Below are 23,548 nucleotides of genomic sequence, written 5' to 3' on the forward strand. Positions count from 1 at the left end.
AGCAATCGGGGTTAAGTAACTTGCTCAAGGTTACACGGCCAGTTATTTCTGGGTGTGGTGCTGAGTATCTGAGCCCAGATTTGATCCAGGTCATCCCGACACTGGAGCCGGTGCTCTTACTCGCTGAGCCACCTGGCCGCCCCGCTTTCTTTTCTTTTTAAAATGATAAGTTGCAGCGAAGGACTGCCAACCTGTATCAGTGGAGGGACTTGCTTCATGTGGGAGCTCTCTATACCAGTGGGTCATAGATCCAGGCCCTATTCCTATAATTTCCCATGGCATGAGAACGATCCCTGCAGCTGTTTAACGGTACTGTCATCCTCCTCTGTTCCACAACACAACTATTAGCTTCCTGATGCCCACATCTTCTTCGTGCCTCCAAACCGGCTCTCTCTCTTTTTGCTTTCATCATCCCAGAAACCCAAGTACCAAGTACACTGGAAGATCATCGAGGCCTGTGAAGGGAACAACTACATCTTCATTGATCCCACACAGCTGCCCTATAATGAAAAATGGGAGTTCCCCCGAAATAACCTACAGTTTGGTGAGACGGCTGGTGCCCATCTGGGTCATAGGGTTAGGAGGGTGGTTAGACCCCACAAGCTAGTAAAGGAGAAAGTCTAGCTGTTCTGACCTTCAACCCAGAACATTCTCCTGGGTACAGACTGATTTGGGGAGAGGTGGGATCTTGAGGGAAGCAGGATCTAGGGACCCCCATCTCCCATTGCTGAAAATATATATGTGTGTTCACACACAGTATGATGGAGTTACACAATAATATTGTAGAATCCATCATAGTTGCGTCCACTTTAAAGTGGGTTTTGTTCTTTGACATACAGTGTCTGAAAGTATTAAAAAATAAATAAATAAGAGTGACTCACCCAGTCTGTCTGGACAGAGCACTGGGCTAGGAAAGAGTCAGTAGACCTGGGGTCATATCCCATGTCCAGTACCAACTCCTTGTGTGACCTTGGGCAAATCATTTGCCTTCTCTGGGCCTCAGGTTCCTCCTCTGTAAAATTGTGGGAATTGGACTGTATGCTCTCTGAGGGCCTTCTACTGCTATTTTTAAGAACTATTTATCTTCTATACTCACTGCCTCCAATCCCAGACCATTTGTGTGTCTCTCCCCCCACCCCCATTCCCTTTCCCCATCCTGTACAGTATTGACTTCCTGGCTGACATCTCTGCTTGACATCAACCTGAGCTTCCCGCCAGAGAGTTGAGTTGGGTTGAGTTCCTTAACTGGGAAACTTGCTCTGCCCCTGCTCATTTCACCCTCCGTAGCCCCTATGTATTCTTCCCTCCCCCAGCCCTTCCCCACTGAACCCTTTATTTGGTGGCAGGTAAGACACTGGGAGCTGGAGCCTTTGGGAAGGTAGTGGAAGCCACAGCCTTTGGACTGGGAAAGGAAGATGCTGTCCTCAAGGTGGCTGTGAAGATGCTGAAGTGTAAGTAGTGGATGAGGGGTGGTTCCTGGGGGAATTCAGGGTAAGGGGCAGGGCAGCTAGGGAAGCCCAGAATGAGGGGCAGGGCTGAGGAAACCCAAACTGAGAAGGTGGGTAGGGGGAAACCCAGGGTGAAGGGCAGAGGCTGGGGGGAGTACAGGGTGAAACATGGGGTCTCAGACATCCGTCCTAAGAGAGGCTGGGTCTTCAAAAGTCATCTCAAGAGCGAGGTCTCACCCTTCCCTCCCTAGTGACAAGATTGTGGGAAGCTACCTCTGACCTCTGTATCCCTTGAACTTGGTGTATCCAAAGATCAGCTTGGTAGGAAGTGGAGATCAGGATACTTGGGCTATCTTAGATGCTAGGTTTTGGTTTCTTTCCTCTCTCTGGGTCTTAAAACTTTGGGCAGGCCTCTTGTCTATCTCCTTCATAGGGGAATTGTCTTCAGACTGGAGGAGGCAGGTGTGACCAAGAGCCACAGGCCCAGCCTTGGCCTTTGAGGGGTCCCGAGATCCTTGCACAGTAGCACTTTCTCCGTCTCACATTGCTGTCTCTCAGTCCCTCTCTTGGTGTCTCTCTATGTGCCTGTCTCTATCCCTCTCTGCTTCACTGTGTGTCTCTGTTTTAGTCCGTTGGTATCTCTTTATGTCTCTCTCTCTCTCTGTTTCTCTATGTGCCTATGTCTCTGTCTCTATCCCTCTCTGCTTCACTGTCTCTGTTTTAGTCCATTGGTATCTCTCTCTCTCCTGGCTATTTCTCCCCATGCGTGGCTCTCTTCTTGGATCTGGCCCTCTGTGTCTTTCCTTCTCTCCCCTTCTCTTGTTCTGTCTTGACCCCTCTTCTCTGTCTTCCAGCCACTGCCCATGCAGACGAGAAGGAGGCCCTCATGTCAGAACTGAAGATCATGAGTCACCTGGGGCAGCACGAGAACATTGTCAACCTGCTGGGTGCATGTACCCATGGGGGTGAGACATACATGGCACAGGGAACCAAGCGATCTCAGACCAGCCAGGAGCTCCCTGGAAAAGGGTTCAGTAGACAGAGATAACAGAGCTCTGGGCTATGCCCCAAACAGACTCTTAGAATTACAGGATCACAGGATGTTGTCATATTACAAAGCTAAAGGACATACAGCTAGTTAGAAGCATGGCAGAGACTTAAGCCCATCTTTCCTGGCTTCCAGGCCACAGTATTTCTTCCTTCTATTCACCATGAACCCTTTAGTCTCCAGCAGAGTACCTATCCCTTAACATGTGTGTTCCCCTGGGGAGCTTCCCCTCTTCCCCCAGGGCTGAGTGTGTCTACTGGTCCCTCCTCATCTAGGTCCAGTCCTGGTCATCACAGAGTACTGTCACCATGGTGACTTGCTCAACTTTCTACGCCGTAAGGCAGAGGACATGTTGGTGCCAACCCTAAGTTCTGAGCCTGATGGAGGCCCAGGGTACAGGAACATCCATCTGGAGAAGAAATATATCCATGGGTAAAGGCACAAGCCAGCTTAGGATGGGGCTCAGGCTGGGGGTGGGGGATGGGGAAGAGGTATTGTTGGAGTACTTGGGTGAGGCAGGAGGGAGAGAAAGGCAAGGCCATACTGACCTCTGTTGCCCCATTCCTACCATGAGGAATAGCTACTCTAATTCATAGATCTCACTCTTAACTTTCCATACCAGTGAAGAGACTCAACCAATGAATACATCACCGAGCATTTAATTACCCGCTATGTGCCAGGCTCCCTACTTGGGAGGTAGGGGGGAGAACAAAGCCAGAAAAATCTATGTCCCTGCCCTAAAAAAGTTTACAATCTAATAAACGTCCCCAACAATGGCTACTCCAAAAGGCTTTTCTCACTGACTTTAGAATGTAGCCTACTCTTCGGAGGGGGATTTTTGGGGAAGGGCCTGGAGTGGGAGTGGTAATGCTGACGATTGGGGATACACTTGCTCCCCCCTCGTTGTTCAGCCTTTCCTTTTTACCTAAATCCAAGGCTGGGTTGAATGTAGAATATTTCCCCGGATGGGCATTTCCTTAACAAATCCCTGGGGCCCCAGACCACTTGAGTGTGGGACAGGTGTTTGGCAGGTGCAAGTGGGGTTAGGGGTGGGGGAGGCCTCGCCCTGGCTCTGCCTCAGTCCTCATGGCCCCCACCTGCCTGAGGCAGTGACAACACCTTCTCTAGCCAGGGCCTGGACACCTATGTGGAGATGAGACCTGTCTCCTCCTCTTCGAGCTCCTTCTCTGAGCAGGGTAAGGAGAGGGCTGGGGTTGGAGTAGAGGGAAACCCTGGGTGAAGAGTTGATTCAAGGGGTGCAGGGGGACAGGGGAGAGGAAAGGGAGTAGAGACCAGGGGATATAGAGGGACGGGGATAGGGAAACAGGGAACAAGCCCTTCAACAAGCTTCTCTGCCTAGACCTTGACCAGGAGGACCGGCGGCCTCTGGAGCTCTGTGACTTGCTGCGCTTCTCCAGCCAAGTGGCCCAGGGCATGGCTTTCCTTGCTTCCAAGAACGTGAGTGTCTGAGGCTTGACCCTTGCTGCCTGGCCCATCCGCACGGGAGAGGGAGCTAAAGCCAGGCTAGCTTGGGCCGAGGCTAAGGGGCCTACTAGGTATCAGGGACTCACTTTTGCTAAAGGGCTGTGCATGAGTGAGAAGGTGGGAGAGGGAAAGAGGGAGGGTTATAAGGAGGTAGACGTGTGTGTGTGTGTCTGTGCGTGTGCATCATTTTGAGTAAGTAGTTTCATTCTTTATACCTGTGTTTGCAACACCTAGCAGAGTGTCTGGCACTAATGTTTGTCAAGATAAATGTATTTTCCTGTGTGTGTAGACGTATGCGTTCTAGTAAAGTGAGTGAATCTGAGAGCTGAAGTGATCAGGAAAATAATTGATGAGTGATTGGGGTAGGAATAGGGCCTGAGATCTCCTCTCCCACTGGAAGCCCCATGTCCTGATGGTAATTCTGAGGCCTCACCCCTTGCAGTGTATTCACCGGGACGTAGCTGCCAGAAACGTGTTGGTGACCAGTCGTCGTGTAGCCAAGATTGGGGACTTTGGGCTGGCAAGGGACATCATGAATGATACTAATTATGTGGTCAAAGGCAATGTGAGTAATGTGAAAGGGAGGTGGGACCTCCCTTGGGCCTAGGCCACAGGGCTGGGACTAGGATGGTCTCCCCACCCCCAGGCTCTGTTGCCCCCTTGGTGACAGACTGGGTACTCCCTGTGTCTAGGCACGCCTGCCTGTGAAATGGATGGCTCCTGAAAGCATATTTGACTGCATCTACACAGTGCAGAGTGATGTCTGGTCATATGGGATTTTGCTCTGGGAAATCTTCTCACTGGGTATGTATAGTGGCAGTAATGCTCAGGGCCCCATCTGACAAGTTGGGGAGGCTTCTCTGGGTCTGTCCTTTGCATATTCCCTTCCAGCAGCTAACTGGCCCTCAGGGCCAACAAACCATCACTCATTCAGCATTTGTTTGCTGAATTCTAGGCTGGGTTTTGGGAAACCCAATACCTCTCCAATTGCAGGTATCTCTCCCCCAGTGCTCAAGTAGGCGGCCAACGTGTATGCATGTGGAGAGGGGGAAGGGAGTTGAGAATGGCATGTGGGCCGAAACAGCCGAGTTCTGCCTTTTGCAGGTTTGAGCCCTTACCCTGGCATCCTGGTGAACAGCAAGTTCTATAAGTTGGTGAAGGAGGGTTATCAGATGGCCCAGCCTGACTTCTCTCCCCCAAACATGTGAGTTCAGATACTAGGAAGGACTTAGGTATGTTGTTCTCTCAGGGTAACTGTTCAACAATGGTCCAACAGGCCTTGCATCTTCTTCCTGCCTTTAGGCATTTACTCATACCAACCTCCTGCCACACCAAGTTTAAAGTGTCAACTTCTCTGTGGAGCCTCCCCTAATATCTTTTTCCTCCATGCTCAGGCAATAGGCAGATGGTGGTTGAGGAAAGCACATTGTAAGCCTTAATGCAGTACAGGGATTCTACTCTTTTTCCTCTTCAGTATGGAATTGAAGGGATCTGAGTTGGGTCCTGAAGACTGAGGAAGACTGGAGAGGGATGGGAGAGACAGCATTCCTGGTAGGGAGATCTAGAATAGTCATTGAACATGGGGGAAAAAGATGAGTGAAATTTTCTTTGGCTTCTCCTGTCCACCAGATACAGCATCATGCAGGCATGCTGGGACCTGGAACCCACTCGGAGACCCACCTTTCAGCAGATCTGTTCCTTTCTTCAGGAGGAGATGGATGCCACTGGTAGAAAGCAGGTAATATGGGAGCAGGGGATGGAGGCTTGGTCAATGGTACCATGGTGGCCTGAACAGAACTAACCCACTCTCCTCCTCCATCTTCCTCTTTAGGACTATGCCAACCTGCCCAGTAGTGGCAGCAGTGAAGAGGAAGACAGTGTCAGTGAGCCCCTAGAGTGCTGTGACCAAGTGGACAGCAGCCAGCCCTTACTGCAGGCCAACAACTACCAGTTCTGTTAAGTCAGTCAGCTTCTCTATGGAAGGGGGTCAACTTGGGGCATGAAGAGACACTCAATGATTTACTTATTTCACTTAAGGGCTGGGCCCAACTTTGAAGCTCAGGAATATAAATAGGCTAGCTATTTCCCTGGGAATGGTTATTTTTGCAAGCCAGGGTCAGTGCCATATGGCGGCTGTGCTCCTGTCTAGGCCCTTCTCAACCCACTGGTGCTCTAACAGCCTATTTTGCCATCCAAATGTCATCTCAGCAACTTTATCCCTTCTCCCCTCTCCCTACCTAAAGTAAATAATTTCTGCCTTTATGGCTAAGAATTCCTCTCTCCCCATTTCCTGTGGAAGACTAAACCAAACCTCAGGAACTGAAAAATTGCTTAATGGAGTGTGAGCTCCAAAGCCCAAACCATACTGGAGAGGGAGTGTGGCATGAAGGATGGGATGCAGAATCTAAAAGACCTGGGTTTTTGTCCCATCTTAGACACTTACTAGCTATGTGGCCCAAGGCAAAGGGCCTGCTACTCATCTATAAATTGATCAAGTTGGATTCTGTTCTCTAAGGTCCCTTCCAGCTTTAAATCTACAAGCCTAAGGGAAGAGTTAGAAACCTGTATAGGCAGAGAACAAAGTCATGTCCAGAAAGTGTCAGCCATCACTGGTGGCAAAGGCCAGTTCTCAGAGAGGCTATAGTTCCTATCACCCCCCACTCAGCTCAAAGCTTACATGTAGCATTTCTACCAGAGAACTCCAGGGATACATTTCCTTGGGGAGGCAACATAACAAATCAATTTTGTTAAAGTTTGTTTTTGTGAATTTTTCTGGTTAGAATTTCAGTGACTGGACTCCTAAGGCTTCCTTCCCTGTTTATGCCCTGCTCTGGGCTATTATGGCATTAAAAAGTCCAAGGTCTAATAACATCAGGGCTTATCTTCTTCGGCCCTTTACGTTATGAGTCACTGCTCTGAAGGCTGGCTAACCCTGGCATTTGGCTGGGCAAACCTGACACGTACCTAAAAGCATTAAACTAAGCTGTCTACTTTTAACTAACAGTCACCTCACAGGATATCAAGGTCAAGATTAAACTAACAACATTAACTCAATCAAGCCTCTTGATTTCTTTCAAATTTCAAAACAAAACAAAACCAGAACAAAGCAAACCCTGTGGCTCCACCCCTTTCCCAAAGCTGAAATTTCTCCCCATGGTGCCTAGCCCTTTCCCCTCGATGTACATGCAGTTCCTTTTTCGAATCTTGACTTTTTATACTGATATGATGTCCTCTAAGAAATCAAAACTGCCACATCTCCAAAGGATAAAAAATGCTAGGTCTGGGGCGCCCATTGGTACAGATGACATTTGAGAAAGGATGAGAGCGCTTCCAAAGTTAAATAAGCTAACCTAGAGATGCTAAGATCCCAAGTCCGGTCTCTATATGGGCATTAACTTCACTCGGTCCCTTCGGGATTGGCTCAGTGTAACCCATTCTTAGCGCTGGTGCAGGGCCACCCACTCACCAACATGTGCCTCACATGAGTGGTATTCATATCTTCCCCATACAAAAATCACACATTTGATTTCTGCTTCACCTCAAAATGGATAATTTATTAAACGTTATCATTTGGGGGAAAAAAATCACCAACTCCTCAAATAAATTAATCAAAAAATGGCAGACTCCCATACCAAAATGGCGCTGGGGGTGTGGACCAGTTCTGCCACTCTTACAGTCCAGTCTGCTTCCCCTTCATGGAAGGGATGTTCACCAACACAACACGTGTGCCACAGCTCCTCTGCCCTTGCCCACATCCTTTCCCCATCCTCCGCTCTCACGTCAGCCCTGGATGATCAGTGGCTAAGTCCCCATCAGCAGAGTGATATGGGAATGTAGAGGAGGATGCAGCTGGAAAGAAAAGGAAGGGGGACTGCCTTCTTCAAAGCTATAGTTGGTAATGATGCAGGCAGACCCAAGAAACAGAAACAGGAGAAGCTGGGTGCTCCTAGGCCAGCTGGTCCCTGACTAATTATCTTTTAGTGGAGGACTCTCTGGCTTCCCACTGCTGTTCCCTAAAGCTGCTTCCAGATTTGGTTTCTCTTGTAAGAAAAGACTTAGGCCATGAATAGGACATAGCACCAGAAAGAATAAAGTGCCCAAAGGAGTGGAAGCTGGAAATCACAACACTAACAAGGCCTGATCGAACCATGCAAAAGCCCTGCAGGGTCTCTAGATGTCCTCTTCTCAGAGCCAAAAATGAAAGAGATAAAAACAGGGTTATGACATGTCAAGTCTGGGATAGCAAATACTCAGCCCAGCAGGAAGGGCCACCTCAATAACAGTCTATTTCTTGGCCTCCTGCCCTGACCCACTGTTTCCCCCATGATGTAGGTGGGAGCCCAAGTCCCGCTACACACACTCTTGGAAAACTGGGTTTCTGGGAGTAGGAGATGGGGACTGGAATGGAGCAGAGGCAGTTACAGACTGGCTTTGACATCCTAAGTGCTATTCCATAGCTGGAAGAGGATTCTGAACATCCACCACCATCGAAAGAAGGTGGGACATAGCTCTAAAAGGAAACAGTCTGGGGGGGGGCGCTTCTTGCCTGCCCTGAGAACAGACGGAAGCACATGGCTCTTTGATCATCACAAGCAGTCAAAGGCAAATGGCCTCTCGGAGTCACTGCCAGCCCACTGGACGTATCTGCCTGGGGGTACCCCCCAACTATGGCTTGAGACAGAAGGAAGAGTGCCTTCAGGGATTGGCCTGGCTTACTCAGAAGTCTCCCTCTCCTCCCCCTGAGGATCCAAATCTTCTTCCTCGATCTCAGTCTTGATCTGTGCCACCCCTAAGCGATAGAGAGTATCTCGGATCACCACCTCTCCTGGCTGGCAGCTCTGTACAATGTCCTGAATCTGCCGGTTGACAATCTCTCGGCTGGTGAGGAAGTCTATGAGGCGGTTGTAGAGGTAATAATGAGTGGCATTGTCAAAGGTGACAGGTCGCTGGCGAATGTTGCTTGTCTTGCTGTCTGCAATAGCAGTGAGGACAGCTTCATAGGGTTCCAGTTCTCGGCACAGGGAGAGCGAGTGGTGCCTGGAGCTGGGGTCACTGGGATTGTTAGGGTCTGTTCCAGTGTGGACAATGCGCCGAGTGGTGGTTTTGGTGACTGGGTGCTGGACTGAGTGCTCAGCTACTGTCATATCTACAGTGTAATGTCGGTCCAAAAGTTCTGGGCAGGACATGTACTGCAAGACACAGAGGGGAAAGTCATATTCACAACAGGAAATGATTAGTAAATTCAGGCTAGGGACCACAATACAACTGGGGAAGATGTTTATCTGGAGAGGCAGATAATCTTCCTCCAAGTGGCACAGGCTGGGCTATGTATTTAGTAAGGGCCCAAATCCTGAGGAGGAGATTAGTGAGAAAATACCCAGGGATGGGGGTGTCCTGACCTGCTTTAATACTTAAAGGTACTGTGATTTAATTGTTATGGGCATTTCTTCCCCCAATGCTGATCTTAACTTTCCCATGCTTTAGAAAATAAATTGGGGGCGGCTAGGTAGCGCAGTGAGTAAAGCGCCGGCCCTGGAGTCAGGAGGACCCGAGCTCGGTTCCAGCCTGAGACACTTAACACCCACACAAAAATACTAGCCCTGTAACCTTGGGCAAGTTACTTAACCCCAATTGCCCTCCAAAAGGCAAAAAAAAAAAAAAAAGAAATTAAACTACAGCCTATATGAATTGCTGTGACCAAATCACATCATAATCACATTCCCAATACCCCACAAAGCAAGTTACAGATTCTGTTCTTAGAAATCTGTTGTCTTAAAGATTCATATAATAATAGTATATTGTAATGGGAAAATAAGGAGAATGAAGAAAGTTAATGGACTTGGGTTCTCTTGATATTAATGCTCTGCAGCTAACTAGTTGTGTGATCTTGGCTAAGTCACTTTACTAAACCAAAAGGAGCCAGGAGAAATGTGACAAGGATAAAGGTTGGTAATTAAGTTTGACATGAAGCAGGCCCCAAGCAAATTTGTTCTTTGTGGCCCTGGGGTATGTACCCTTAGAAGACTCACTGTGGGCGGCTCTGTGGGGCTGGAGAAGCAGCCCTGGTTCCTCCCCCACATCTGGCTGGTCAGTTCTGGATAGCACAAGTCAGCACACAAGGACACTGGTGTGGCCAGATCCACTACATAGACTGGAGGCCAATGGCGGGAGGAGGTGAGCAGGTCCACATGGTCACGAGCACTTTCCCCTCGAACCAGGTACTTGGAGCCACATATCACCTGAGGCCAGAGGACATAGATGAAGGAATACTTGACCAGAATCAGTTTAAGGAATACTGCAATGACTAAGAATATCCCGAAGCACTTACTGCTTTCCAAGATTTAAAAAAAACAAAAATTCCAGTCTGAAGAGAGGCTTCAAATCAGTGCAAACTCCACATCCACTTCCTTTCCACACTTCCCTCCCAAACAGTTTCCTCTCCAGAAGCCCCACGGGCCATCTAGTGGCACCAGGAGGCAAATCCTGTTCTTAACTGTCACACAGTGATGCCTTGTCCCAATTCTGTGCTATTCTACAAAAGAGGTGGTTTAACATCTCTGCAGAAAGACCAGGAGGTGATTCTCAGTGCCATCTCTGCTACTCCTACTTACTCAGAACAGCTAATGATTCCACAATTAAAGAACCAAGTCCCTTCCCCCCACTAGCAACCCTGATGTTTCCTTACCTGATGGGGACACACCTTGTAGATTTTGCCCCCAGTAAGGTGGGATGGAGGTTGTCTAGCTCCTCCCCCATTCTGTATAGATTCATAGAGAGCCAATAATGAGTAACAGAGCTGATCCTGGAGCAGAAAAGGAAAGAACAGATATGGCTACTTCAGAATCTGGACTTGTTAAGTGATGCTCCCTTCTGGAGATCTTATCTGAACTTCTCCAGCTCTGGGTGCTGGTGTGTAGGGCTGCACATAATGCTTTGCCTGCCATACAAACCATAAAGCTCTCAACACTCTGTGCTATGCAGCGTAAGAAAAAAAGGAGGCTTAGATCCAGGGATATAAAAGAATCTTGTGGTTTAAAAAAAAATCATTAAAAATGAAATATTTGTGTGCTGAGTATTTTATTTCCACAAAAACTAACAAGCTATGTCATAAGCAATTATTCGACTGACTTCAGTGCCACCACCCAAAGCCTCAGTAAGTCTCCTTGGGCCACAGCTTTGCAGACAAAAGCCCTCTGCCTCACCAATGTAGCAATGCCCACCAGAATTCTTTGCTACTAGTAGGTCATCAGAAAGAACATTCTGAGGCTGGTTTTGAATATAAACTACTCTATAAAAACATGAAAAGTTCTAAAGTTGACCAAGAAAAAAAAATTCACTCTGTGTTTAGGTTTTAAGTCCAAAAAAATGAAGCTCATTTCTTTCCCAAAGTTTGATGCCTATCTTGGATGGCAACACCCCAAAGCCCTGGTGCTGTAGGAGACCTCTGGCAATCTCCAGAAAGACTCTGTGGAAGAGAACTCATCAGGCTGAGCTCACATCATCTGGTCACTTCAAACAGGTCTGTCAGACCTATCTGGTGGGCCTTTTAAAAGTCTGGTCTGGTCTGTAAGTAGCTCCCTATATTTTGTACACTGTAGTCTCCAAGATTTCCTCTGTGACCGCTGAGTCATATAAATCTAACTGACTAGGGATGGGACTTCAGACAATTTTAGCTATTCTAAGATCACTAGCAATCTCTTAGGGGCGATAATCAGACATGCTCTTTAAAAAAAAAATAAAATAGAAAAGAAAGATTTGCCAAACTCCCAAGCCAGTGATAAATACCTTTCTCCTTCCTCTCAGTATGGAGACCTGACAGAGGACTACTGGTTCTCACTGGCATGAAGGAATTTAACCACACCCAGCTCCTCTAGGAATTCCAAGAACCCTAGAGCTGTATGTCAAGGGTTCCAGATGGAAAAGAGAACTCAGGCTAGATCCTTGGGGACACTCAGTTAGTGAACATGATGAGAAACCAGGAAACAAAGTGTCATTAAGCACATAAGCAGCAAATCTGGTACATTTTTATCCAATGTTGTTGGTCTGTATCTTGTTTAATGTATATGAATTTTCTGGAATTCATATAGAGACAGGCAATGGGTATATATTTTGTCTAGATGAGACAGCTGGTAGGGAATGATGATTCTAGATACAAGTTTTATTCAGGCTACAAAAATGAGATTTGTGCAATGTGAAAGTCTGCGTGACAAGACAGTGAAGAAGTAGAAATAGAGTCAAATTTCACAGATTAGGAAGCAGAGAATCTGACTAAAAGGCAGTCAGTCAGTCAGCAAGCATTTATTAAATGCTTACTACATGTCAGGCAGCATGCTAATATTGATGATACAAAGGAAAGCAAACATATAGTGCCTGCCCTCAAGAAACTCACACTCTAATGGTAGACACAACATATAAGCAATTATGCACATCTAAGATATACGCCCAGAAGGTGGGCCATATATGTCACAGAAGGTGATCTCAGACAGCCATTACCAGGGAAAGGTCTCTGGAAGAAGGTGGGATTTGAGCTGAGTCCTGAAGGAAGCCAGAAGGCAAAGGTGAGGAGGGAGAACATGGGGGGCCAGGGAATGAAAAGACAGGGAGTCACAAGCGTTATGTACAGAAAACAGCAAGGCCAGTGTTGCTGAATCACAAAATGTATAGAGGGGAGTTAAAGTATAAGAAGACTGTAGGAGATACCAAGCAGAATGAAAGGCTAGTGAAACTGTCCGGGAATGATATGATGAGAGCCTATCCTAGAGCAGTGGCTATGTGAATAGAGAGAAGGGAACATATATGGAAGATGCTCTGAAGGTAGAAATGATAAGATGTGTCAACAGACTGTACGTGTGGAGGGAGGGCCAGAGAAAAGGGAAGGACGGCACTGGAGCTGCGAGTCTCAGGGACTGGGAGGAGGATGATGCCCTTGAACAGAATATGGAAGCTTGAAAGAGGCAAGTGCTTGGGGGTAAGATTGTATGGTTCTAGACATGCTGAATCTGAGCTGCCTGAAGGATGTCAAATCTAAGATGTTTAAAAGGCATGTGATGATGCAAGAAGAGGTCAGGAGAGAGATGAAGGCTGGATGTGAAGATCCAGGAACCGTCTGTACAGAAATGATCATTGAACACCTGGAAGCTGAGGAAGAGATCATCAAAAGAGAGAGTACAGAGGGAGAAGAGAACTCAGGCTAGATCCTTGGGGGCACCCATAGTTAGAGACATGACGAGAAACCAGGAGACAACGATGTCATTAAGATCTAGGGAGAAGAGTGTCCAGGAGAAGAAGGTAATGGACATGTCCAAGGCTACACTGAAGCAACTGTACAGGTTCTCTTGTGCTTGTGAATGTTAAACTAGGGTTACTGTCTTTTTGACATTTTTCTTCTCTTTATCTTGGAAGCAGTTTCTTTTTCAATTCCTTAAAAAGTAGCTCTAGAGGGAAAGGGTTTTGTCCATTGAGCAAAGTATGCTTTACTTTTCTAAACAATTAAATTCATTTAAAATCATTCATTCTGATTGGGGTAAGCATGCAAGCTCCCAGGGGCCACCTCTTTACCCAGCTCACCTTCGTTTCCTCTGCCCCCCAGGGGATACCACACAGCCCCAGAAGGTGCTGCAGCTGCTCTCTGCTATAGGAGCCAATCTCTTCCAGCTTCAAAGTGCCTTCCTGAAGCAGCCTCACTAGGGAGCTGCCGTTACCTGTAAAAGGACAGGGGCAGTGGGCAGCGGAGCACAGAAGGATGCCTATCAGCTACAGGCAAAATAACAGGCTGTGAACAGGAAGCATTCTAGGTTCATATAGCAGTTAAAGGAAATGAAGACTCAGAACTTCCTTATGCTGCAGGGACAGTAGGAACCAGCTCTTCAAAACACATTTGCATGCCTACATTCCCAATGAGATGGGAGCTCCCTCCAGACTGGTAGCCCAAGCCAGAAACCATACTGGTCTATAACATTTCCCATTTCCAAGCTCTGAAAGACAAAAGAAAGCCCCCAAGGAAAAAAAGACCACCCAAGTGAGTGAATTCTCACTCCATTCAATTTTCCTGGCTATTAGCTAGAACACCAGACTCCATCTATACTTAGCTGGCCAAATAACTCATAGACATTTGACTTATATCTCTGAGTCAGAAAGTACCTGCAAAGCTGACATCAAAGACTTCAATGCTGCTACTTAGAAGCCTCTTCCCTATGTATTTTTGTTCTCCAACCTCTGCTTTAAAGCTGAAGAAGTGGGGAATCCTTGCAGAGACCCATCAGCAGTCCCTACCTTTCTAGATGTATTATGCTATGCGACAGACACAATGCACTTGTGGATCAGAAGTACTTGCTCAGCATTATCACTAGTTTTCTGAGACAGCCTTACCAGGAACTGACTGGACTTCCAGGTTCTTGTCCTTCTCAGTGTTGACAACCACAGGTCCTCTCATCAATGGTGGGAAGAAGGGGGCGATGACAGAGGCATCAAATTTGGTGATAGGGATGCTGGCAGGGAAGGCCATCTGTTCAATGACCTCAGTCTCCATTGTGGACCAGAAATCCTCTACATTCACCTCGCTGGAACCCAGGAACTCTGGCCAAGTGAACTAAAAGGTAAATGTGAAAATGGTCACTCAATCACTAGGTGCCTAATCTTATCAGGAAAACCACATAATCACCTGAATTTCAAAACTTAATAAGGTTCTAAGATTTAGAGCTAGCATGTACCAACTAACTTAAGTTTGCAAAAGGGTAAAGAGAATGTTTTAGAAAAGTGTGGTGGAGGGAATAAATATGGCCCATATTAAATAAGCAGTTGGTGTTAACAAAAAGGAGAACGCATAGTGAGTAAAGAAGAAGGGTCTCTCCATTATTAAATCCATAAATTAAATAAAATTAAATGAGAAGGAGATTAAAGAGGGAATATTAGAATTTTTCAACCTAGCAAATCTTTGTCTAAGGAAATCAAAAGCAATTTCTCTGTGCCAGGGATGGCTGACTGGACCAAAGAATACTCAGAGTAATGAAAAATTGTTAGAAAGCATAACTAACATGTTTGTTGACAAGCAGCCAAAAGGAAGCTGGAAGTCAAGAGAAAAGACAGGCCTAAGCTATGATAAGACCTTGAAAGGACTACAATATAAGATTAAAAAAGTAAAATGTATAACCACAGCTCACAGTTTAGCTTTGCAATGCTTAAATCATACTTTTTGTTTATATTTTAAATATGGGTCAAATAATTTTAGATAAAAGTTGTTCCACAAGTGTCCCTTAAGAAGTTAAATGTATGGGGCGGCCAGGTAACACAGTGAGTAAGAGCACCGGCCCCAGAGTCGGGATGACCTGGGATCGAATCCAGGCTCAGACACTTAGCACCACACCCAGAAATAACTGGCCGTGTAACCTTGAGCAAGTTACTTAACCCAGTTGCTTTAAAAAAATAAAAAAGAAGTTAAATGTCTCCAAAGGGTATTGAGGGAGTTAAATAAGAAAAGCAAAACAAAACAAAAAACCACCCAGAGATCCTGAGGGGTGGTTTGAGTGATTCCGTTCTTAGGATCTGAAGAAGCAAAAGAGAAGGGAGGGTAAAAGAAGGAATGTACTAGAATGAAAGGAGAAAGAAGGGGATGAATTTGGGTGTGTGAGAAGACCACTGCTGTTGTTTGTCCTTCATTCTCAAAGAGAACCATGACATCAGGAAAGTGATGCCATGACTTGCAAATGAATCAGATTTAAGTGAGGGAGGGCTGTGTGTAAGGATGCCAGCCTCACACTCTCCTCCAGAGCCCATCTGGGTCCAGTGACCAGATATGGATCAGGACGACTGGAGAGGGCCCTGGATGCAGTAAATAAATGAAGAAAAAGAGGTCAGGGGAGTTTCGCATTAGATTTTCCTCTAAACCTCTTATCTGAAATAGACAAAGGAGAGTTGAACATGCACACGTATATACAGTTTCCTGCAGAAATACATTAAACTCAACAGGATATTAAATGAGAATCAAAGAGGCTAAGTTAAGAAAGAATAATCAAGGGGAGAGAATAATTTCAAGTAAAACTAACTTGCTGATCCTGAAGGGAGGATTAAAAGGTGGGAAAGAAGAAAAAATTAAATGGAATCTAAGCAGGCTCCTCAGATTGCCTCTCAGACAACTAAGAATGGTTGAACAAATTGTGGTATTAGAAGGTAAGAGAATATTACTGAACTGTAAAAAAAAAAAAAAAAGAAAGAAAATTTCAGAGAATCTTGATAGAGTGAAACAGAAATAGAGATAATAAATTAACAACTACTACTAGAATTTATATCGTGCCTACTGTGTGCCAAGCACTGTGCTAAGTACTTTACAACTATTATCTCATTTGATCCTCACAACAACCCTGTGAGGTGGGTGCTCACATTCTCATTTTGCAGTTGAGCAGACGGAGGCAAACAAGTCTTCCTGACTCCAGGCCCAGCGCTAACATCTGCTGCACCACCCAGCTGCCCATGAACAGAACCACAACAAACTTATACAAGGACATAATGTAGCAAAAACAAACACAAAACCCACCCAACTATGAGAGGCTTCAGAGGACACTCTGGTTCTCTAAGCAATGACCAGCAAAACCTTCAGAGGATCTTTGATAAAGCATCTCACTCACCTCTAGACAGAGATGTCACGGACATGAGGAAGAGAAAGAAAGAGACACCATTGTGGACACGGCCACCAAGTGGGGTAGCTCTGACCATCCTTACTTGTTACAAGGGTTTCCCCCCTTTCTTTCTCCCACTTAATTAGGAGGGGGGTTGAATTACCAAAGCCAAAAAGAGAAAACCACAAATATTTTTAAATGCATATAACAGAAGGAAGTCCAGAAATGCAGGACGGCTCTGAAAGTAACGTATAAAACATTTACACAATTTATGTGTTACATGTTTTTAGAAAGCAAGACCTGTGAAATAGAGCTACACAGCTTCATACAGAATCCAATTTGTTTTCTTCTGTATTCATGGAAATCTTTTTTTTTTTTTAGCGTTTAAGTTCAGAAAAAAAAGTAAATTTAAAAAAAAAAAAGGAATTCTGCTTTTGGATATGTTTAGTCAGATGCCTGCTGGCTGTGCTCTCCAGATCACAATCTTACAGTGTGCCCAAGGGGTCACTAATTTGACTCCATTTCTATCATTCTTCCCTACAAATCAGTTCTATTGCAAGAGTAAGTTTAGGAACAAGCCTTTAGGCAAGTTCTTTAACTTTTCTTGAAGCAAACAAGCAGCCTACCCAGAGCATGCTGTCCTTGAGCAGGCTAAGGGCCCCTGAAGGCTCCCACTGGGGCACTGCAGTGGAGGACTCCAAGAGCTCCATGTCAAACCAGGACACGTTACCTCCACATTTTTCAAAGCCAAAACATTGTCTTCATTCCTCTGGGCCATCTCTACCTTCGGAGCCACCCCACAAACACCACAGATCATGTCGTTGTAGTCTCGCACAGTGAGGCATTCAAATGCCCAGTAGCCGCTGCCCAGCAGCTCCTGGAGCTGGCTCCGTTCCTCAGGGCCCAGCGTTTTCTCTGGAACAAGAACAAGATTACAGTGAGTTTCATACAATCATCAGGTGTCTTCTGAGGCAGCAAATGTGAATCGACTCTGACCTGTAGGAACAAGAACTATTTTCTTAGAAGTAGGCATCATAACCTGAAAATAAAGTCAGTCCGAAGGGCATCTTCTTCCCAGCAAAGGAAGCCTGGGCTTCACTTTGACTTCAGGGCTGACTCTCATTCAGCAAGGAAAAGCCAAACAGGGACAGGAAGAGTCACAGACCAATTTTAGTCATTAGAAGACATAAAAGGGGTCAATTAAGCATCTATGACAAATAGAAATCTCTCAGCTCTCCTTCAGTTCTAGGCCATAGGATTTGAGGGCGTTTCAGACTGCTTCTTCCACTCAGATATATTAGCAGTTTCAAAGTGATTTTCCTAATTAACTTCCAGTCAAAAACTTTGCTGTTGCTCAAGTCCTAACTCCGATATCAATCCTCACCTGTCTGTTCGTGGACTGATTCCAGGACACTGCTGATGGCCACCTTAGGATCCTCTCCCAGTCTGATGTGATTTCTGATTGCAAAGAGCAAATCCAAACTCACCAACAGTTTGTTCCCCACATTAAAGAGACCTATCAGTTAAAGGCAAAAAAGGAGTCAGTCTTTTGGATAGGTTCTGGAGTGCCAAACATCCTAAATGCCAGCCTATCCTAAGGCTAATTAAGGTCCAAGAGAGTGCATGTTAGGAATCCCCTACTCTCACCTCTCAACCCCCAAATCATTGATTAGTCTTCAAGACAGAAACCTGTACCTCTCTAGCTAACTAAACTTGTGTAACATTTACACAGGAATGGAACAAGAGGATTCATTTTGCATTTCTTCTTTAACTTCTCTGGCTTCATTCCTTCTCTCTAGCTATATTCATTTTGGATTTCTTTGATCTCTCCCCCTCCCTTCTCAACCTTCTCTATAGCTTTCTTTTGTGGGCCATCTTATTCCCATAAGAAATGGGGGCAGGGGCTGTCTTTCTTATTTGTATCCCTAGCACAGTGCCTGGCAACAAATTACTTAACAAATATATACTGAGTATTGACAATTCAGACCTTTCAGTTTGGAGAGATTAAGGTTAAAAGAAGACATGATGGAAAGCTTTAAAATCGAGAATAGTATTTTAAAAGGGAACTGAGCCTTGTTCACTAAATTTTGGGGCATATCTCTAGGGAAGCTTGAAAGTTACAAGTTAGGGGCCATAAAATAAAGTCCTACTTTATATGGCAGGGAAGTAAAACTGGGCTCCCATAATTCCCTCAGTGGTGGTTCAGGGTGAAACTATAAAATGTATTCAAGATAAGTTTAGATGGGTTCAAAGATTAGGGTTATGGAGAGAAAAAAGACATTTGAGGACACCCACAATTTCCCACATGTTACTTGATGTATCTGTCACAGTACTTGCCACAAAAATCTCAGAATATGAAGAGTTGAAAGGGACTTTAGTCATCTATCTAGTCCAACCAATGTATAGAAGAAATCCCTTAACACAACCCAAATTTGTAGTCCAGCCTTTGCCTGAAGAGCTCCAAGTAAGAGAACCCTAACAGCTCTATAAGCAAGCTGATCAACTCTGGACAGTTCTAAGTATGAGGAAATGCTTCGGGACACTGATGCTAAATTTATCTCTTCAACTTTCACACATAGCTCCTAATACTGTCTTCTGGGATCTAACAGATCAGGCCCTTCCTGTACATGACAGCCCTGCAAACGCTGGAAGAGAATGATCACCCCCTGCTTCCACCTCTACTTTTCTTCTCTCCAGGCTAAATAAACATACCCAGCTTTTTCAATTAATTCTCATGTCATGAACTCAAGGCCCATCATCATCCCAGGGAAAAGCACTGATCTAGTGACTGGAATGGACCACAGGGCTAACCGATCCTCAGTGGTTTGGGGCATTAGACTTCTAAATTCATCATATGGATCAGCTGGAGTGGAAGGGATCTGCCTACCTGTGTAGATGTCTGTGAAGCTGTGTAAGGCCAGACAGTGCGGATTCAGACACATCTTCACCTGGGCAGTAACCAGCTGTAATCGGCTTGCTGTCAGTAACCAACACTCCTGTGGTCCAGCCAAGGAGCTAAAGCACAAAAAAAGAGGGGGGATGGGGAGGTGGGAGGCAGAATAGACACCAGCTCCTAATGAGGCTACAAGGCTGTGTGAACCAGGGTGATATTTTCAAGAACTAGTAGAAAAAACAGGAAATGGTTTTGAAAGCTTCAGCTCTAAATGGTTTTCCAGACCATCTATATACTAGTTAGTTACAAATTCTTTCTTTCTCATAATCACTAAACTAAGTCAGCTCTTCCTCCCCATTCTGAAACTGTTTGTATTTGTGTGTTTCACTCTTGATAAATTCCAAATTGGGCAAAATGCTGCTTAGAGTCTAGGGATGTTGGAATAAACACTGAATTAATACCTAAACCTATGAAAATAAGTTCTGTGGAGAGAACCTCAGGAAAGGCAGAGTATATATAGTAAGATGTCTCAAAATAAAGGGGCTTAAAAAAGGCCTTTGAAAGGTAGGGCACAATTGTGTAACTAGGGTAGAGTAAGCAGGGGCCAGGATAAAGCTAAAAGGGGCTCTTACTTTTGTCCCCCTTTGAATAATGGGCTGCTACAGAGGAGGCACTGCGTGGATGGAGATTCGTAATAATTCGACCAAGAGGTCTGCTCGATGGTGACCGTCTCCTCACTCACGTTGGACAGGATGAGTCGGGAGCTGTTGAGTTCGTGGATCAGGGTGAAGACCTCGGCCAGCTCCGACTCATTCTCTGGGATCTGCAGGACCTTGCGCAATAGTTGCAGTGTGGACTGGCGTTGGATCTCCTTCTGGGCCTGGCTCAAGGGCTCAGTTGTGTTCAGCACATCAGGGGATGGCGAGCTCACCTCCTGGGATGAGATGGAACTGTTCACCAGGTCATCAGGGCAGAATGTGATAACCCTGGGATGCACACCCAGTTATGGAGGCCCAGGACCTTGGGTCTTTGCTGCCCTCTGGAATAGATTCAAGGGCCAGTCCCCAAGTAAACATCAGCACTGCCTTTCCCTGGCCCATCAACTCTAAAAGTATATAAAACTAACTCTTTCCAGCATCTGTGGCAGAATAAAGCACTATAAACTCATTATGAGGTTGTTGCTGACTTGGAGTTTAGAGTTGAAAGGTAGGGATAGAAATTTCCATGTACAAATCTATATTTTCTTCATTGCTATTTCCCTCTTGAATCTCAACAAAATCAGTCATTCAGCCATAGCAAGGCATCATAATGGGCACTTAGTAAATTGCCTGATTTGTGATACTGAACATAATAAGCCCCCCTCCATATTTGAAAAAGATTAGTTCCTCATCTCCAGTGTCTATTTTAATTTACATTTTACAAGATCCCAAGTGCAAGTTAAAAAAAACAAAACTATTTGATCTCAACAACAGTTAACAATAAATTACACTGGAGTTTAAAAATAAAGTTAAAAAATTGGAGTTTTATTAATAAGGTGCATCTCAGAGGCTCCTAAGGACAGAGAGCACAAATCCCTAGACTTTTATAAGCTTCAAAGTCATGAGATATAGGATAAGGGAGTGAGTTGAATTCAAAGGGTAGTGGGGAGTGACTGAAGTAGCCCTATATGCAGTACCTCGACTATGTCAAGCATTGCATTGCAATTATCTATATAGGGGTCCCAAAACTAAACAAAATAGATGTTTTGTCTCCTGTAATTTCTAGTTGACCTTAGAAAAGCAATCACATATTTAAGGGCAAGGATCAATTTATGTGCTACAACCTGTACACTCAAAGGGGAAGGCAGCCAGCAACATTTAAGTGAAAGAAGAAAGGTTATTTCAAGGCCTAGACCCTGCTAAGAGGTATTGGAGAATGGGTTAGAATTATCTACTTATCCTGAATAGCAGGAACATTGATCAGAGTTACTTTCTTTGTAAATGGGATTTGTAGTCAAGAGAACTGTGCTCAAAAAGTGGTTTATTATTTACGATTTAAGTAACTCTCCTTCTCTGGGTCACAGTTAATGAAGTGAAATGAAGGGATTGGATCAAATGATCTCTAAGCTCCTTTCCAATTCCAAACTCTATGATCCAATGTTTTAATTCCTCCCTTTTGCCTACTCTGTCTGGAGTGGTCCTAAACTGTACACACTCTACGCCTGCTCTGCCTAGCAACAAGTATGCTAACTATAGTAAGCAACAGCTCAGAAAGAGAATTTCCTATTCTTGCATCTAAGTGGGACACCAAAAGACTGACTAATGAATAAAAGTCAAACTCCTTTTGCTTGTCATTCTAATCCTACCAAAATCATGCTCTTGGCTACTTTTCTAGTCTTATTTCATATTATCCCACTATAAATATTCTATGCTCCAAATAAAGTGGACTCTTTTATAGCTCCTGAACAAGCCCTGGGCTCTCATAGCTCCCCTCACTGTTCCATATGCTTGTAATGCCTTCCAAATCCCCACCTCAGACCTCATATAGCATTCTGTTATGCACCAAATACACATTATAGAAGTGCATTATAGTTAACTATATTTGCCTCTCATTTACCCCTCTAAGACTCTAAGTTCCATGAAGTCAAGGGCTATCTAAATTTTGTATCCTCAGTATCTACCACAGTACCCTCCTCACAGCCAGTAACTAATTAATGCTTGTTGAAAGAATGAGACAAACCCTTCTGAGAGTGTGAGAACTTGCCACACTCAAAGGGGGTGATGCAGGTAAAGTGTTTTTTGAAGAATTTCCATGCAGAAAATAAAATTAGATGTTGCTTTATATAACAAAAATCAATGTGAAAGTGAAGTCTAAATGGAATAGAGGATGTTTTAATTCAAAAGAACTCTATAGCACCAGAATGAAATCCTCCAGAATCAGAACATTTTCACTATCACCTCTCAGAAAACATAAAAAATAACCCTTTGTTTCCTCAAAAGTCCCAGATCAGGGCTTAGTCTACTACTCATTGCTTTGGTTTATCCTACACACTAATCAGAGGCCTTTAGCTGGCCTAAGTGTGAACCGGCACGTTAGCCTTGCATTCTTATTACTAAAAGATATTTACAGTGACCTAGCAGAACACTTTGAAGTCTGATACAGCACATATACCCAAAGGAAGTGGGAAGAAAAAAGAACTCACAACAGACTTGGGTGCTTTCTCATTTCGGTCTTTGGCAAGGTTGTAGCCACAGCTGGGACAAACCGGTGGCTTGTGCCTGTTGGTGTAGACATAGCTACAGGAGGGATTCTTACACTTTCCCCGGCCTCTTGATGTTGCCAGGCCTAGGTCCTGAGGAAAATATAACATTCAAATTTTGCTGACCTCTACACGAGAATGACTAATACCAGCAACTCAAGGAAAGAACAATTAAGATAATTTGATTTAGTCTCATTTCCAAAAGCTCAGTCACATACAGTCTTCCTTCAACTGTAATCAAACACCCTAGTTTGACTTTGCTACTAACTTGCAGAGTGACCTTGGGCACATCTCTGGATCTCAGTATATCAATCTATAAAATGAAGTTGGTCTAGATCTTAACCTAGGGTCCACAAACTTGGGGTTTTTTAAGAAATTTATTTGGTATTTACTCCCCCCCCCCCCGTTACATTTAAAAACAATTTTTTAACATTTGTTTTTAAAACTTTCAGTTCCAAATTCTTTTCCTCCCTCCCTGCCCCTCCTCATTGAGGAGGGAAGCAATTCCATATAGGTTATGTATATGTAGTCATGTAAAACATATCCATAATAATCATTTTGTGAAGGAAAACAGACAAAAAAAAACCCAAGAAAAATAAAGAAAGTGGAAAAAACCACAAAAGCTGCTTCAATCTGTATTTGGACACCATCAGTTCTTTATCTGGGGATGGATACCATTTTTCATCTTAAGTCCTTCAGAATTGTCATGGACCTAGCTAAGTCATTCACAACTGATCATTTTATGATATGCATGCTGTTACTTTGTACCCAGTACATTTCCCTTTGCATCCACGAACTTGTTTTTAAAAAATATGTTAATAATGT

General features: G+C 44.8%; 2 protein-coding genes across 3 annotated transcripts in view; one reads left to right on the forward strand and one right to left on the reverse strand.

Annotated features, from left to right (window-relative positions):
• The window catches only part of CSF1R (colony stimulating factor 1 receptor), a 50,082-nt gene extending 43,047 nt beyond the window's left edge, over window positions 1-7,035 (forward strand). Inside the window, exons 11-21 of the mRNA XM_069102632.1 lie at window positions 418-544; window positions 1,347-1,451; window positions 2,303-2,413; window positions 2,772-2,928; window positions 3,625-3,692; window positions 3,857-3,954; window positions 4,424-4,546; window positions 4,674-4,785; window positions 5,086-5,185; window positions 5,611-5,719; window positions 5,813-7,035. Coding sequence (XP_068958733.1) covers window positions 418-544; window positions 1,347-1,451; window positions 2,303-2,413; window positions 2,772-2,928; window positions 3,625-3,692; window positions 3,857-3,954; window positions 4,424-4,546; window positions 4,674-4,785; window positions 5,086-5,185; window positions 5,611-5,719; window positions 5,813-5,941 — 1,239 coding nt within the window. The 3' untranslated portion in view covers window positions 5,942-7,035. The remainder of the gene's footprint in view (window positions 1-417; window positions 545-1,346; window positions 1,452-2,302; window positions 2,414-2,771; window positions 2,929-3,624; window positions 3,693-3,856; window positions 3,955-4,423; window positions 4,547-4,673; window positions 4,786-5,085; window positions 5,186-5,610; window positions 5,720-5,812) is intronic.
• Window positions 7,036-7,502: 467 nt separating this feature from the next.
• The window catches only part of HMGXB3 (HMG-box containing 3), a 65,337-nt gene continuing 49,291 nt past the window's right edge, over window positions 7,503-23,548 (reverse strand). For both annotated transcript variants that reach the window (XM_069102630.1, XM_069102629.1), the window contains 10 exons: window positions 22,667-22,816; window positions 20,118-20,419; window positions 19,480-19,607; window positions 17,977-18,108; window positions 17,323-17,507; window positions 14,350-14,569; window positions 13,549-13,682; window positions 10,667-10,783; window positions 10,011-10,220; window positions 7,503-9,170 (listed from right to left, as the gene is read on the reverse strand). In XM_069102630.1, coding sequence (XP_068958731.1) covers window positions 8,694-9,170; window positions 10,011-10,220; window positions 10,667-10,783; window positions 13,549-13,682; window positions 14,350-14,569; window positions 17,323-17,507; window positions 17,977-18,108; window positions 19,480-19,607; window positions 20,118-20,419; window positions 22,667-22,816 — 2,055 coding nt within the window. In that variant the 3' untranslated portion in view covers window positions 7,503-8,693. The remainder of the gene's footprint in view (window positions 9,171-10,010; window positions 10,221-10,666; window positions 10,784-13,548; window positions 13,683-14,349; window positions 14,570-17,322; window positions 17,508-17,976; window positions 18,109-19,479; window positions 19,608-20,117; window positions 20,420-22,666; window positions 22,817-23,548) is intronic.

This window comes from Petaurus breviceps, unplaced genomic scaffold (assembly GCF_028583685.1).
Source record: "Petaurus breviceps papuanus isolate PSGF00001 unplaced genomic scaffold, PetGlider_PUasm1.0 551, whole genome shotgun sequence".
Taxonomy (NCBI): Eukaryota; Metazoa; Chordata; class Mammalia; order Diprotodontia; family Petauridae; genus Petaurus; species Petaurus breviceps.